At 50.2% G+C, this 13,789-nt stretch overlaps 1 protein-coding gene across 2 annotated transcripts in view; it reads left to right on the top strand.

Moving 5' to 3' along the window:
• Nucleotides 1-4,150, top strand: part of LOXHD1 (lipoxygenase homology PLAT domains 1) — a 204,147-nt gene extending 199,997 nt beyond the window's left edge. For both annotated transcript variants that reach the window (XM_060119180.1, XM_060119179.1), the window contains one exon: nucleotides 3,670-4,150. In XM_060119180.1, the coding sequence (XP_059975163.1) occupies nucleotides 3,670-4,150 (481 nt within the window). The remainder of the gene's footprint in view (nucleotides 1-3,669) is intronic.
• The last annotated feature ends 9,639 nt before the right edge of the window (nucleotides 4,151-13,789 follow it).

Below are 13,789 nucleotides of genomic sequence, written 5' to 3'. Positions count from 1 at the left end.
AGATCTCAGCACCACTTGGCACCTTCTAGTGTCAGGAGGAAGCGGGTGAAGAACTTCCCATCCCACAGTCCTGGGGCCGTTATAGGATTTTTCATCCAGTGGAAAGAATCTGCCACTCCCAGTGAAGCATCTTTTCCTGCATTCTCAAGAGTGTGGCCTTTTGTCAGCATGGTGCTTGGGCTGGAAGGGGAGGGAGGGATGTCCATGGGGGGGGATCTTCCCAAAGGGAAGTGAGTGCAGGGAGTGCAGACACCCAGATGCTAGAGATGTCACGGATCAGCCGTGTAGCCTCAGGCCATAACCCAGCACCTCTCGGGGAAGAGAGCTGGATGCCCTCTAGAGTCTGGTGGGAGGGGAAGGATGGAGGGCTCTCAGAAGTCATACTCCAGCCTACCTACCTGCGCTGGTCTCAAGCCTGTGATTCCTGGTGTATGAGAACCTCCCCCCAACACAATATCACCTCTATACCAAGAGGGGACAGTACAGGGGTGTTCCATCATTGTGGCTATTTTCATGTCACCATTCTAGAACACATTTAAATTCTGTCATGTAAAGACCACTTAAATAGCACTGTATATGGATCCACAGTTCCTTTCTAAACAGCATGTTGGACCATAATATTTGGATTTCCATGAAATACAAATTAATTTAATCTCAATCTCATAAGCACAACAATCTCAAATTTTTATGTTCCAACCGATTCCAGTCCTGACTCTGCTTCTTCAGCGTTTCTGACCAGCTCTTTTTTGTTCACTAATATCCTCAGGACCTCAGTGGAAGGACACACAGAGAGGCTTTTGTTTCTTTTTTTAAAACCCAAAGTGGAATCGTTGTTTTATCCCATTATCATATATAATACATAATCATTATAAAATTCAAATAAGGTAAAAAAAAAGTGTGTAAAACAAAGTAAAAATTCTCTAAAGCCCTACCCATCAGAGATGGCCATCTTGAGCATTTGGTGACCCTGTTCTCTCTGGCATATTTCTAATGTCTCACACACACACACTGTTCACAGAAGTGTAATCATATTCTACTTGGTTTTCTTAACATGTTCATTTTTTTGTTTGTTATTCTCTGCCTTGCCTTTATTCTCACCCATGACCCTACCCCCATTGCCAGTGGGAACAGCCTGGCATGTTCTTCTGCAGCTGGAGTCTTAACTCCACAAAGCCCTGAGGTCCCACATTTTGGTGATCTTATAATTACATCTATTAGGAAACATTTCCTTATAACTACACCCGTGAATATTTTTCAGCCATTAAAAACAACAAATTAGGTTTCCCTGGTGGCACAGTGGTTAAGAATCTGCCTGCCAATGCAGGGGACACAGGTTCGAGCCCTGGTCCGGGAAGATCCCACATGCCGCAGAGCAACAAAGCTTGTGCACCACAACCACTGAGCCTGCACTCTGGAGGCCTTAAGCCACAACTGCCAAAGCCGATGTGCCTAGAGCTTGTGCTCCTCAACGAGAAGCCACTGCAGTGAGAAGCCTGTGCACCGCGATGAAGCGTAGCCCCCACTCGCTGCAACTAGAGAAAGCCTGAGCGCGGCAAAGAAGACCCAATGCAGCCAAAAATAAATAAATAAATTTATTTTTTAAAAAAAGAATTAAATATGTACCAGAAGACTTGGAGCAATTCCCAGGACGTATTGTTGAGTGAGGAAAGTAAGATATGGGAAAGAATGCATTATATGATGCCATTTTGTAAAGGGAACACTGACGTCCTGAATGTGTCTGTGTCTATGTGGGTCTGTGCAGGGTTGGGTGAAATGGAGGGAAATTTGGCAAGATACATCTACAGCTGTTACATGGGTTATCTGAGGTGAAGGCGAGATGCAGGAGGGGTATGGAAAGAGAAAAAGGAGATAGAGCCAAGCAAAAAGGAAAAGAAAAAGAATGCATTTAGAAGAACACCCATATGATCACAGGATTTTTGCATTTATATAGAATTATGTATATTAGTGGGCATTTGCATAAAGAAATACATTTTAAGTGAATGTTTAAGCAAAGAATGCGATTATATCTTCCTCTTAGAAAGTATGGTATGTAACAACAATCTGGATTTATCAAGTGACGAGTTGGGGGCAGAGAGATCTCAAGACAGAATAATGATTTCTTGTGAAGTGTCTTTAAATGGCTGGCTTGTCAGATGGCCAGGCAGGCTGTCTCTGGGCCCCAGCTCTGTGTCACTTGTGCAGTAACTTCTCTTCTCCAAGCCTTCATTTCCTTTCTGTGAAATGGGAAGACGAAGTCTACGTATGGCTCAGGGTTGTTGTGGGAGTTGATGAGATGTACGAATGCAAAGCCCAGGCATTTAGTGAGCATGAAGAAAACCAAGTTCTTTTTGCTGTTATGTATTTTCATGTAAAAATTGATTTTGCACCACTGGGCACGCCCTTTCAGGTCTGCGTTCCTGAAATCATTAACCAGTGCCAGGATTGCTTATTTCCAAAGCTGTTAAAATATTAGCAATTTGGATGGGAAAAACACCATGGCAGTTGTTCAGTCCAAACCTCTAGCACTGCCGATGGGAAAATCAAAGTCGCATAGGTAGTAGGTGGCAGGGCTGAGGCAGACCCCAGGCCCCCTTACACCCTATGCAGTGTTTTCTCACTGTGCCCTCTGACTTCTTCCTTGGTAATTATTGGACTCACTATCATTACCCAGAGGCTAACATTGGGGGTGGGGGGTAGAGAAGGGACTTTTTGGTTCAAGACCATTTCTCTTGGGCCTGGACTTGCTTCTGCTTGTGGCAGCTTCTTTCAGTACTTTGTACTGAAGTACTTTGCACCCCTTTGTACTATGTTGTCCATGAGTACATGCGTGTATGCGTGTGCACACGCAACACACACACACTCATAGTTCAACTCAGCCAAGTGCAAGGGATTTGGGAGCGTACATTTCATAGCTATTTTTCCACTGGCTTTGCCTGAGATTGTTGTTCTGGATCCCATAGCTCCTCTGAAGGTGACAACACTGGGTAAAATCATTCATCAGTCCCTTTGCAGAGGCAAGGGGATCAGCCTGGTTGGCGTGGAGTGAGCTTAGAGAAAGGCAGACAACAAGTCAGGAAGGTAAACGCTGGGAGGAGGGTCGGATCATGTAAGGTCTTGCAGGCCTTTGTAAGGTGGTGATTTTTATTTATTCTGGGAAGCCAGTGGAGGGTTCTGGGCAGAAGGGTGACATTCGTGGGCTTACATCTCCACAGGATCACTTGGATGCTGTGGAGAGGAGTCACGATAGGTTGCGCGAAGCAGGCAGACCAGTTAGGAAGCTGACCCGTTCCAGGTCGAAGATGGTGGTGACTTGGATGAGAGGAGCAGCAGGGCAGAGAGTGAGATAGCGCATACTTTTTCAAGTGGGCTGATTCTGGACCTATTGTGAAGACGGGGTCAATGGGAATTGCTGGTGGATCGGATGTGGAGTGTGAGGGGAAAAAGAAAAGGAAAATCAAGGAGCAACTAAAAATATAGAGATGTCACTCACTGTCAATTTTCAGATAAACGAGACCCATCTTCACATTTTAATGCAGACATTTCCCGCCCTAAGATCCTGTCACCTGGGGAAGGAATCACTTGTGGATGCCCAGGGTCCTGGGGTGGGGGGGGGGGGCGTGAGCCTTGGCTGGTGCGCACTAACCTCCCCGACTCCCCCGCCCCTTCCAGGTACTTCTTCAACTGCGACAGCCTCATCCCCCTCAAGAGGAAGAGGAAGTACTTCAAGGTTTTTGAGGTCACCAAGACCACAGAGAGCTTTGCCAGCAAGGTCCAGAGCCTGGTGCTGGTCAAGTACGAGGTCATCGTGACGACGGGCTATGAGCCAGGGGCGGGCACCGACGCCAACGTCTTCGTGACCATCTTCGGGGCCAACGGCGACACGGGCAAGCGGGAGCTGAAGCAGAAGATGCGCAACCTGTTCGAGAGGGGCAGCACCGACCGCTTCTTCCTGGAGACACTGGAGCTGGGCGAGCTGCGCAAGGTGCGTCTGGAGCACGACAGCAGCGGCTACAGCTCCGGCTGGCTGGTGGAGAAGGTGGAGGTCACCAACACCAGCACCGGCGTGGCCACCATCTTCACCTGCGGCAGGTGGCTGGACGCGAAGCGGGGCGACGGGCTCACCTGGAGAGACCTCTTCCCTTCCGTCTGAGGGCTAGAGGCCCTCGCTCCCCCTTCCCACCAACCTGTCCCGACCACCCCTGCTACTCCCCACCTTGGCTTTCAGCAGTCCTTTCCCGAAAGCCTCCTGGAGCTGGGACTGGGGGCCAGAGCTCCATGGTCCTTCAGAGGCCATTGTGGGCAATGGCTTGTGGGGTCCTACACCCTCTCGGGTCCCCTGGATCCAAATGAATCCATCAACCTGTGTCATAATCCATTGCTGCACAAAAATAACTTTTTGCATTTTCTTTTTCAATAATAGCAGTGACCAGGCTGAGGCTTGCTGCCAGGCGTGGATGGGAAATTGGGGCTTCACCCAGGGGATAGAAGTGGGGAAGAAGAGGCCATCAAGATGATGTATTTTAAGCAAAAACTAATTAACACTTTTTTCCCAGAAAAGCTGGGCTAATTAAATTATTACCAACCACACCCTGCAAAGGACTCATCTGGGCATCTGCTCACTTAGATATGCATCCTTTTTCCCAGTTTCAATAAATCCAGTGGCAAACAGAGAAAAACATCAGGAGGAAGAATTTTAGCTGGAAGGATTTATGACCCTGTGAACAGGTACATGATTCTTTCTGTCACTTTACAAAGGACGCATTGCCAAGTGCCGGCTGGCTGCCCCAGCCAGTGATAACACAGTTGAGACCTGGAGACCTGAGCAGGTGATCGGGTACGGGGAAGAGGGGGAAAAAGGTGCCTGGAACAGTGCCTGGAACTGCCTGGTCCCTGCTGCACCCGGGCTTGGAGGGGAGGAGGGCATCGGTGGTGTTTAGCGCTATGGATCGCTGTGGGCAATGTAGACTGAAAGCTGAGAAGGGATTGGAACAAAATAAAGATGTGGTCTCTGCCCTCAAGGGGGATGTGACCCTGATGGAGAGGCAGCAAGAGAACCATATATTCATGTGCGTGCACAGATGTGCACGTACACACACACAGACACACACACACATCCTGATCAAGAATCACAGCTGGAGTGCAGTACAACTCAGCCCCTGACTTCTGATTTTCCTGCGGAGGCAGGGGTGGGACTGAGCAGAAAGGTGCATCAGGCCAGGAAGTCTTCCTGTAGGAGGTACCCAGTACCAGGATTTCTGCTGTGTCACCAAAGACCCTCTAGCCCAGACAGGTGTAAACTTGGTGAGGCTTCATGGCTCTGAGCTCTCGGAGACCCTTGGAGAGAAGCTGTGGCAGTGAGCACAGGCCTGGAGGCAGCAAGAAGCTGTCTTGGGTCCCAGCTCTTCCTTTTCCCTGCTGGGAGAGCTTGAGCACATTGCCTCATCTCTCAGGCCTCAGTTTCCTCATCTGTCAAATAGGAAGAATGATAATACCAACCTTGTAGGCTACTATGAGGACTACGTGAGTTAAAATGCAGACAGTTAATTCAGCGCCTGCACTGAAGGGTTTGTCCATCATGTTAAACAAGCAGGACTTAAGGGGGCTGGGGTGGGGTGGGAGAGAAGTGATCATTAAATAGTTTTATTTGTATCTTTTTCTGGAGCCGGTTCTTCCCTTGTCCCTGAAAATTAAGGCAAGCCTCATAACTCTTCCGGACTCTCATAGGTAATAAAACATCCAGCAACCACTTTAAAGTCACAAAGTCCATCTCAGTTCTGTAATTTAAATGTATGGCTCCAATATAAAGGCCAAAACATTCCACTCAGAGTTGAGCCTCCTCCCGTCCCCCAGTTCGGTCCTATCACAAGTGGTAACAAGAGTGAGTGAAGAGAGAGCATGTGGGTGTGTCTGTGTGCACACGTGTGTGTATGTGTGTATGAGTGTGGGGTCAGCCTCACCTCTCGTCCCCACCTTGCCCTTTTACCCCTGCTCCCCGCTCTAGCTGACCCCGGTTTCCCACCCCTGGTGGAGAGGGAGGAGAGGTGACGAGGACAGCTTCCTGTTGGGGGCGCTACTGTGGTCAGTGTCCTTTCTCGACTGGCAGCTGTTTGGAGCCTTCCTCCCATGAGCACTTGTGTGGGTTCTATCTCAGGCCCTTCACCACCATCCCCCACTCTGTCTTGCTTAGGATCTAAGACACCCAGTAGGATGTCTTCTGGCATCCTTTGCTCTGACAAACTGGGCATTCAGGCCACTTGTCTCTGCCATCAGTGGCCGGTCAGCCCATCCCTTATCCCCACGATTTCTCTGGACACATCCCTCTCTCCAAATAGCCCCACTGAAACCCCAGTCACTAGCCTTGGGCAAAGGGCAGCCAAATGGAAGGAAGGAAGGAAGGGAGGGAGGGAGGGAGGGAGGGACGAAGGGATACTCCCAGCCCACCCTCAGCTCTTTCTGAAAACCCTGCCCTCGTATCCACGGCCCCTTTCTCAGGCTCTCCATCCACTGTCATACCTGGAGGTCGAGGGTCAGCTCAAAGTTAAAATCACTTTCTGCCGTGTCCTCTGGCAAGTGCTACTCAGTCTCACTATGGAATGTATCATCTATTGTCTTGTTGAACCAGCCAAGATTGGATGGGAAAAGCCCCTTGTTTTGTCAGTTGCTGATGTGCTCAATAAATGTTGGCTCACTCTTACTGGGATGGGGCGGGTCTGGTTTGGGGACATACCCCGTGACCTGCGTCAACTTTCTTTCCATCCCTTACCTTCCCTGCCTCCTCTGCTTCCTCGCAGGGGACTTGTTAGGATCAGATGAAACTACTGCTGTAGTTCGAAACGGTTATGCCTTCTGTTCATCCGGGTGCACTTCATCTCACACAGGGCACCCCCCACCTGCCTCGTTCCCCAAGTTCTTGGGACCTGGGCCGGTTGCCCACAGCTCTTCGTCCAGCATGTTACCCTCCAGCAAGGCCACACCCACCGTCCCCTCTGCTGTGCGTCCTCTGGGGCTGTTTCCATGCTCTTAAGTCTCCTCACCACCGTCCACCCCTCCCTCCCACCCTGTTCTGAGGCCCCAGGCTTGGAGGGTATAATGGTCAGTAAAAAAAGTCAGACAGAGAAAACAAATATGGTATATCATCACTTAGGTGTGGAATCTAAAGCAAACAAACAAACTTGAATACAACAACGACAAAAAACAGACTAGACCAGTCTAGCCTCCCTGCTTCGTAGGGGCGGAACCGAGGACCAGAGCAGGCCTCTGACTCACCAAGGGTCCCACAGGGGCAAAGCTGCACTTGCACTCGGCTATCTGATACCCTTCACGCACTGCGGAGGAGGTGGGGGAGACGTGCACATCGGTGGAGAGGGGAGTCTTGCAGAATCCACGTGTGTCAGGTCCCATCCCCACAGCCCTGCGTCTTTGCGCTGGCACTGCCTTTCCCTTGGGGCCCCCCACTTCTCCTTCCTCGACCCAGGCTGCAGGCAAAGGTCGAGGGAGACCCACTTACCAGGGTGTTGGGGAGAAGGGTAGAGAAAGGAGGAGCCCCTGCTGCCCTCTGCTCCCACCTGCTGCTGCCCCCGAGCCTGCCCTCTGCCCTGAGGAAGGGGTGCCAGACACCCATGAGAAGGCCCCAGGGGAGGGCTCGCTCAAAATCTCACCCCGTCTGCCTCTGGGCTGGGCTTTACCTCTCAATTCCTGCCTCTTCCTTGCAAGCTGGCACAGGAATCCCCCTTTTGGCAGAGCAGAAAGGAAAGCTGGTGCTTTGTGACCGCCTGGAGGGGTGGGATAGGGAGGGTGGGAGGGAGGGAGATGAAAGAGGGAAGGGATATGGGAACAGATGTATATGTATAACTGATTCACTTTGTTATAAAGCAGAAACTAACACACAATTGTGAAACAATTATACTCCAATAAAGCTGTAAAAAAAAAAAAAAAGAAAGGAAAGCTGGGATCGGGAGAAACAAGCAGGCAGCCCAGGGTGCAAACTTGAGGGAGGCGCTAGACCTCAGGCTTGTGCAAAAGCAGGGCTGGCACCCGAAGCTGGGGCTTCCTTAAACATTGCACCCAGGGCATCTCTCTTGCCTCACCCTCAGCCCTGGCCCTAGAAGAAAGACAATCTTCTACCCAAAGCCCCCACAAAGCTCTGTACCCCAACAGTCCGAATTCCAAGGCTGAGACCCAGCAACCAGCCATGGGGAAGAAGATGACATACGCTTCTCTTGGGAAGGTCCCTCCTGAACCCCTCTCACCCTAAGGCCCCTGCTGCCGACATGGCCCCTGGTCATCAATGGGGTGGTCAACCATGGCAGGTGGCCCTGGATGCCACCTCTCCTCCAGCCAAGACCAAACCCCTCACCAGGGCTCTGGGTGAAGAAAACAAAAGATTTTTTATAAGGATGGCTTCTTGAGTGCCAAGGTTTTATAGCAGTGTGATCTTTCCTCACTTGATTTAGAGGTAAGTCGGCATTAAAGAATATTTGGAGAGAACCTTAAATGTAATGCTACAAATACAAACAAAGTACTTCCAAATAAATATCCCGGGGGTCCACATTAAAGAAAAAAGACTCATTCGCAGTTAGCACAAGCTAATTACCCAGCAACTGTTGCACCGAAGTCTAAGAAACACTTGCTCTTAAGCAGGTTAAACAAAAGCCTTCCATCTTATTTTCTCAGCTCTTTGGCTGAACAACACTTTTCTTCCAAGATTTTGATATAAGTACCCTCAGCCCAGTTCAGATACACCCCTTCTTGAATTCTGATTATGTGGGCTCCAATGGCACGAGGTCAGAAGTCCTATGGGTGCCCCACTTCCTGAGGACCCTTGGTGCTGTGTGTCTGTCCTGAACAGGTACCCCCATTAGTCCCAGCCCCTTGACAGAGCTCGGCACCAGGCATCACTCACCCACAGACACCCAAATGCCCTGAGTGAGGGCAAGATAAAGCTTCCAGGGACAGGTGGGGGACCTCAGCCCTGGACAAAGGGAGTAGTGGAGCCTAGAGGAAAGGAGATTTGACATGATGGGCCTGAGTGAATGACTTTTTAAGGGAGGAAAGAACATTTTACCCTAAATTTAAAAGGGGAACTTTGGCCCCTGGGATGGTGGAGGGGGTGGAAGGCAGTGTTGTTAATGAGCTGGAGGGAAGATGCTTCCATCCTTGAGGCTCAATGTGGCTTTTCTTCTAGAATCTCCAGCTGAATGTGGAAAAGACTTTTAATGAAGCAGCGATTCCTGGTGTCTTGGTGTTGAGGCCTCAGCCACCAGCCCTCCTACTGGATAGACAATTACCAGTGGCTGACCATGGTGTGGAATGGCCAGAGGGGAAGAACAGACATTGATGGGGCCTGGGAAACTCTCCAGGAAAAGGAGACGGAGAGAGGGACAAGAGAAGAAATACTATGGAAGGCAGGGATTTAACAGAAAACAAAACAACATCACCATCATCATCTTCTACGTGGCTAATATTTATAGAGTGCTGACTATATTCCAGACAGTGCCTTACACACGTGAGCTCATTAAATTCTCAGAAAGACCTATGAGGCAGATGCTATTGTTATCCCCACTTCATAGATGAAGAAACGGAAGCACAGAGAGTGTAAGTAACTTGCCCAAAGTCACACAGCTAACAAGGTGCCACAGGAAGCCCAAGGGCAGGGGTTTTCCTCAAATGAAATGTTAGCTGGAAGCTCAAGGTATGTAAAGGTGGAAGAACTTCAGCTGTGGCTAGTTGGGGGCAGGGAGGGTTCTGGGACAGAAAGCCCTCAGGAAGTGCAGGCCCCGTGGGAAGGAACGTTGTTTGCAGGTGAGGCTACGTGCAGGGCAAAGGGGAGTGCGGAAAGGACAGTGCCTGGCGGGGAAGGCTCTGGTTTTCTGCCTCCAGGTAATGGAGAGTGTGGGGGAGAAGCCAGGGCCAGAGGCCAGGTGTCATCTTGGGGCCACGCAGTGTCTGCTGGGGTGAAGCAGCTGGGGAGGCCTGGGAGTGAGGCGAGGACAGGGTGCAGGTTAACTTGCTGGGTCACCTTGACTGGCCACAGGGCGCCCAGATTAAACATGACTTCTGGGTGTGTCTGTGAGGGTGTTTCAGATGAGATGAGCATTTGAACTGGTAGACTCAGTAAAGTAACCAGCCCTCCCCTGTGTGCATGGGCCTCATCCAATACCTGGAGGGTCTGGATAGAGCCAAAAGCAGAGGAATGGAGAATGTATCCCCTGCCTTCCTGCCTGCTTGGGCTGGATATCGGTCTCCTCCTACCAGCGGGACTGGGATTTTCCCCATCGTTCCCTAGCTCTCAAGCCTTCTGGACTCAGATTGAATTATACTGTTTGCTGTACTGGGTCTCCAGCTTGCAGAGGGCAGATCATGGGACAGCTTAGCCTCCAGAATCATGTGAGCCAATTCTTCCTCAAAATAAATCTCCACATATATAATATACATATGATATATTATATCATATTATATATGATATATTATATATATCATATCAATCCCATTGGTTCTGTTTCCCCGGAGAACCCTGACAATCACAGCTGGACTCTGTCCTCCTTGACCTCCTGAGGGTTATGGAGACTAGGAGTCACAGGCAGAGCTTGGGTGTTTTCTGAGAAGTCTGTCCTCCTGGGCACTGCGATAGGAGGTGGGAGAGGGGTGGAGATTCGCTAGGCTGCCCGTTGGCCCATGTGTTGGGTGGGCAAAAAATCCGAGGAAAGAGAGCCACTCCCCCAGCCCCAGAAGGCCATGACCCAACAGAGATTAAGTAGACAAAGACAACAGAGGTAGTCTGGGGAGATGTTGGGGGAAGGAGCCTGGTCTGCCATCCACATGCTTACAGTTGGCAAACCAGGGACGGGGAGTGTCCACATGGCTGGCTAGTGGCGGGGCAAGGACTAAGAAGCTATGGTTCCTGAAGGAAGAGATACAGATGGAACTGCGTGGAAAACAACAGACAGCATTTTGGATCATCTCACTGGAAGGAGAACTGGGGATTCTGAACATTCATTAACATAATGAAAACCATGGACTTTAGTTAATAATAATGTATCAATATTGGCCCCTCCACTCTAGCAAATGCACCCAACCAAGGCAAGATGTTAATTACAGGGGCAACTGGGTGGCCATGAGAGTACATATGGGAACTCTCCTTATTTTCAATTTTCTGTACACCTAAAACTGTTCTGAAAAATAAAGTCTCTGACTTAAAAAAAAAAGAGTTCATTAATATGGGTTCTGCTTGCAGTTTATGAGAGAAAGCCATCTTCCAGCTCACTGACCCACACTGTTCTGAGAATAGACTCTAGACACCACAAAGAGTGTCTGACTTTGGGCTCTTAGGAAGGAATAAAAAATCCACTCCAACTTTCAAAAATCAAATTCCTTCTGTCCTATGGAGAAACTGAGGAGCCTCTAGTTCAAACCACAAGCGGTTACATTTGAAATTGATCAAAAATAGGAACTTTCCACTTTAAGATCCATAAAGTTCAGGAAACAGGTTAATGAGATGATTCTTCACAGAATAGAACAGATTCTTTGAGAGATAAAGAGGTAAAAGAAAATAATAGATAAGAGAGGAGGAGGAGGGAGAGGAAGGGAGTTGGGAGGGGGAGAAGTGGGGAGGCTGAAGTGGGGGAGGGAGAAGGGAAACAGGTGAAGGACAGGGAGAGGATAAGGAGACAATAGACACTGTGCGTGTCCTGGATGAACACAGGTCTGTGAGCGGCTTTCTCTGGACGTTTCCTGGGTGTGCACAGAAATAAGCACCCTCCACGAGTGAGGTGTAGTTAGCAATGCAGTTCATTTTTATTAGTTATAAATAAAGTACAAAAAATCCACCAAAAGTGAATCTAAGCATTTACACAATTCCTAATGTCTCCGCCTTTTCATTGATGCACTATTGCTTTAATATTCATAATAAATATTCTTCTAGCTTTCTGCTATAAAATAGTCTATGTAGCAAAATGTTGCACAGCACAACAGAACAGAACAGCAGGAGGATTACAAAAAAGGACAATCAACACTGAGGATAATCCTTTCACTTACCAGGGGCAACCAAATTACCCCCTCGAGGGCCTGGTGTCGCTGGCTCCATAGCTGAGAAATGAGCCACTGCCAAGGCCAGGGGTGGGGCTGGGGAAGGGGAAGGCTGGGGTGAGGAAGGGTGGGGGACAGGCCAGCCAGGGCAAAGGGCACTTCCCACTCCGACCCCACAGAGCAGCATAAGGCATGTCTGTCCAGGAGCCCTGCCAAGGGGCAGCATCCGCCAAGCCCCCTGCCAAGGGGCAGCGTCCGCCAGGCTCGGCAGTGTGGTGGTTATGCCCCAGTGGGCAACTCCACAGGCTGCCTTCACAGAAAGCGGGTAAGCACGGCTCCAGGGTGGAGGCAGAGGGGAAGCTGGGCAGGCAGCAGGCCGGAAGCCCAGGGAATGGGACCCACAGTCCAGCCAGAGCAAAGTTGGGGCTTAGGCACCTTGCACGGCCCAGCCACTCTTACAAGCCTGGCCAGGCAGTGTGGTGAATCTGGGCCTCCGCTCCCTCCCCAATCAGCACCATCCCAGGGGCCTCATGTGGAGGGTGGATTTCTCCACCACGCAAAGGCAGTGATGTCAAGAGGCAAGAGGGAAGGATGAGCTGGAAAGAAACGGGAGGAGGTGAGTCAGGACGAGACTGATATGCAGAGTCGGAGCAGCTCAGAGGCTGCCCCTGGGGACAGGGACCTACTCTTTCCTTTCGGCTCAAAAACTGCTGGGCTCACCGCTGTGCCAGGCTTTGAAGCTACTGCTTCCTCAGACTCTCCCATCCCACTCCTCCTGGGGGGCAGTGAGATTGGAGGCCCACACCCGTTCTCCACAGCAGTCCCTCCTGCCCACAGCCCCCTTGGAGCAATGGCAGAGGGTGAAGGAGATGCTGGGAGGAGAGACCATGGGTCCAAAATCTGTGCCCCAATCTGCTGTCAAGGGCGATGCCTCAACAACAAAGCCTCCTGGAGAGGGTAGGATGGGGGTGCCAATCCCAAACGCCATAGTCTGGGGCTTATAGTCTGCCAACCCCATCCCCATATCTAACAAGACACAGATTTCAGCTCACTCTCCAAATGACCACTAAACCTTGTGAAAGCCCATGTCCAGGGATGTGTCCACACATCTTGCTGCATGTAAAAGGACAGACATCCTTCCAGGTTTCTCCTTTGAGCAAATCCGCTGGATAAATTCTCACTCCACTCTGTTCCTCTCCTCACCTCTCCTTCCCTCCTTCCCTGCACTCTCCCTTTCTTCTCTCCTAAGAGGATGAGGGAGCACAGCGTGGTGGGCTCCCACCGGCTCTGTGTCATATTCTATCCAAGTCTGAGGGACCCTAGAGAAACCCTCCAGTTCACCTTCCTCACCCCAGCCCAGAAAACTGAGACTCAGGGAGGCCAAGTGACTTGCTCAAGGTCACGGGGAAGTTTGCAGAAGAGCTGCTGAAAACCCAAGCCTCCTGACCCCCGGTTCAGAGCTCGTTCTAATAAATCAGGCTTTTGGCTCTCAGACACTCCTGCTGGTAATGTCTAAAGGGCCCAGTTCTGGAACCAGAGAGATTTGCAGCCCAGGTGGAGAGGGTGCCCCTGGACCTTCCTCAGAGGATGGGGGCAGGGTGGCCTGAGGTGTGGAAACAGGGAGAAGGAGAAAAAAAACAGGCTAATGATGGGGGGTTGGGGAGAACGGGCAAGGATAGCAAGTGAAAGGCTTACCCCAGTCTGCTGACGAGTGCAAATTATATTTATATATGTGCTAAATACAGTCACTATATTGGAGTTTTTC

The sequence above is a fragment of the Mesoplodon densirostris genome, chromosome 15, assembly GCF_025265405.1.
Source record: "Mesoplodon densirostris isolate mMesDen1 chromosome 15, mMesDen1 primary haplotype, whole genome shotgun sequence".
Classification (NCBI taxonomy): Eukaryota; Metazoa; Chordata; class Mammalia; order Artiodactyla; family Ziphiidae; genus Mesoplodon; species Mesoplodon densirostris.
This window is presented reverse-complemented; position numbering and strand designations above follow the sequence as displayed.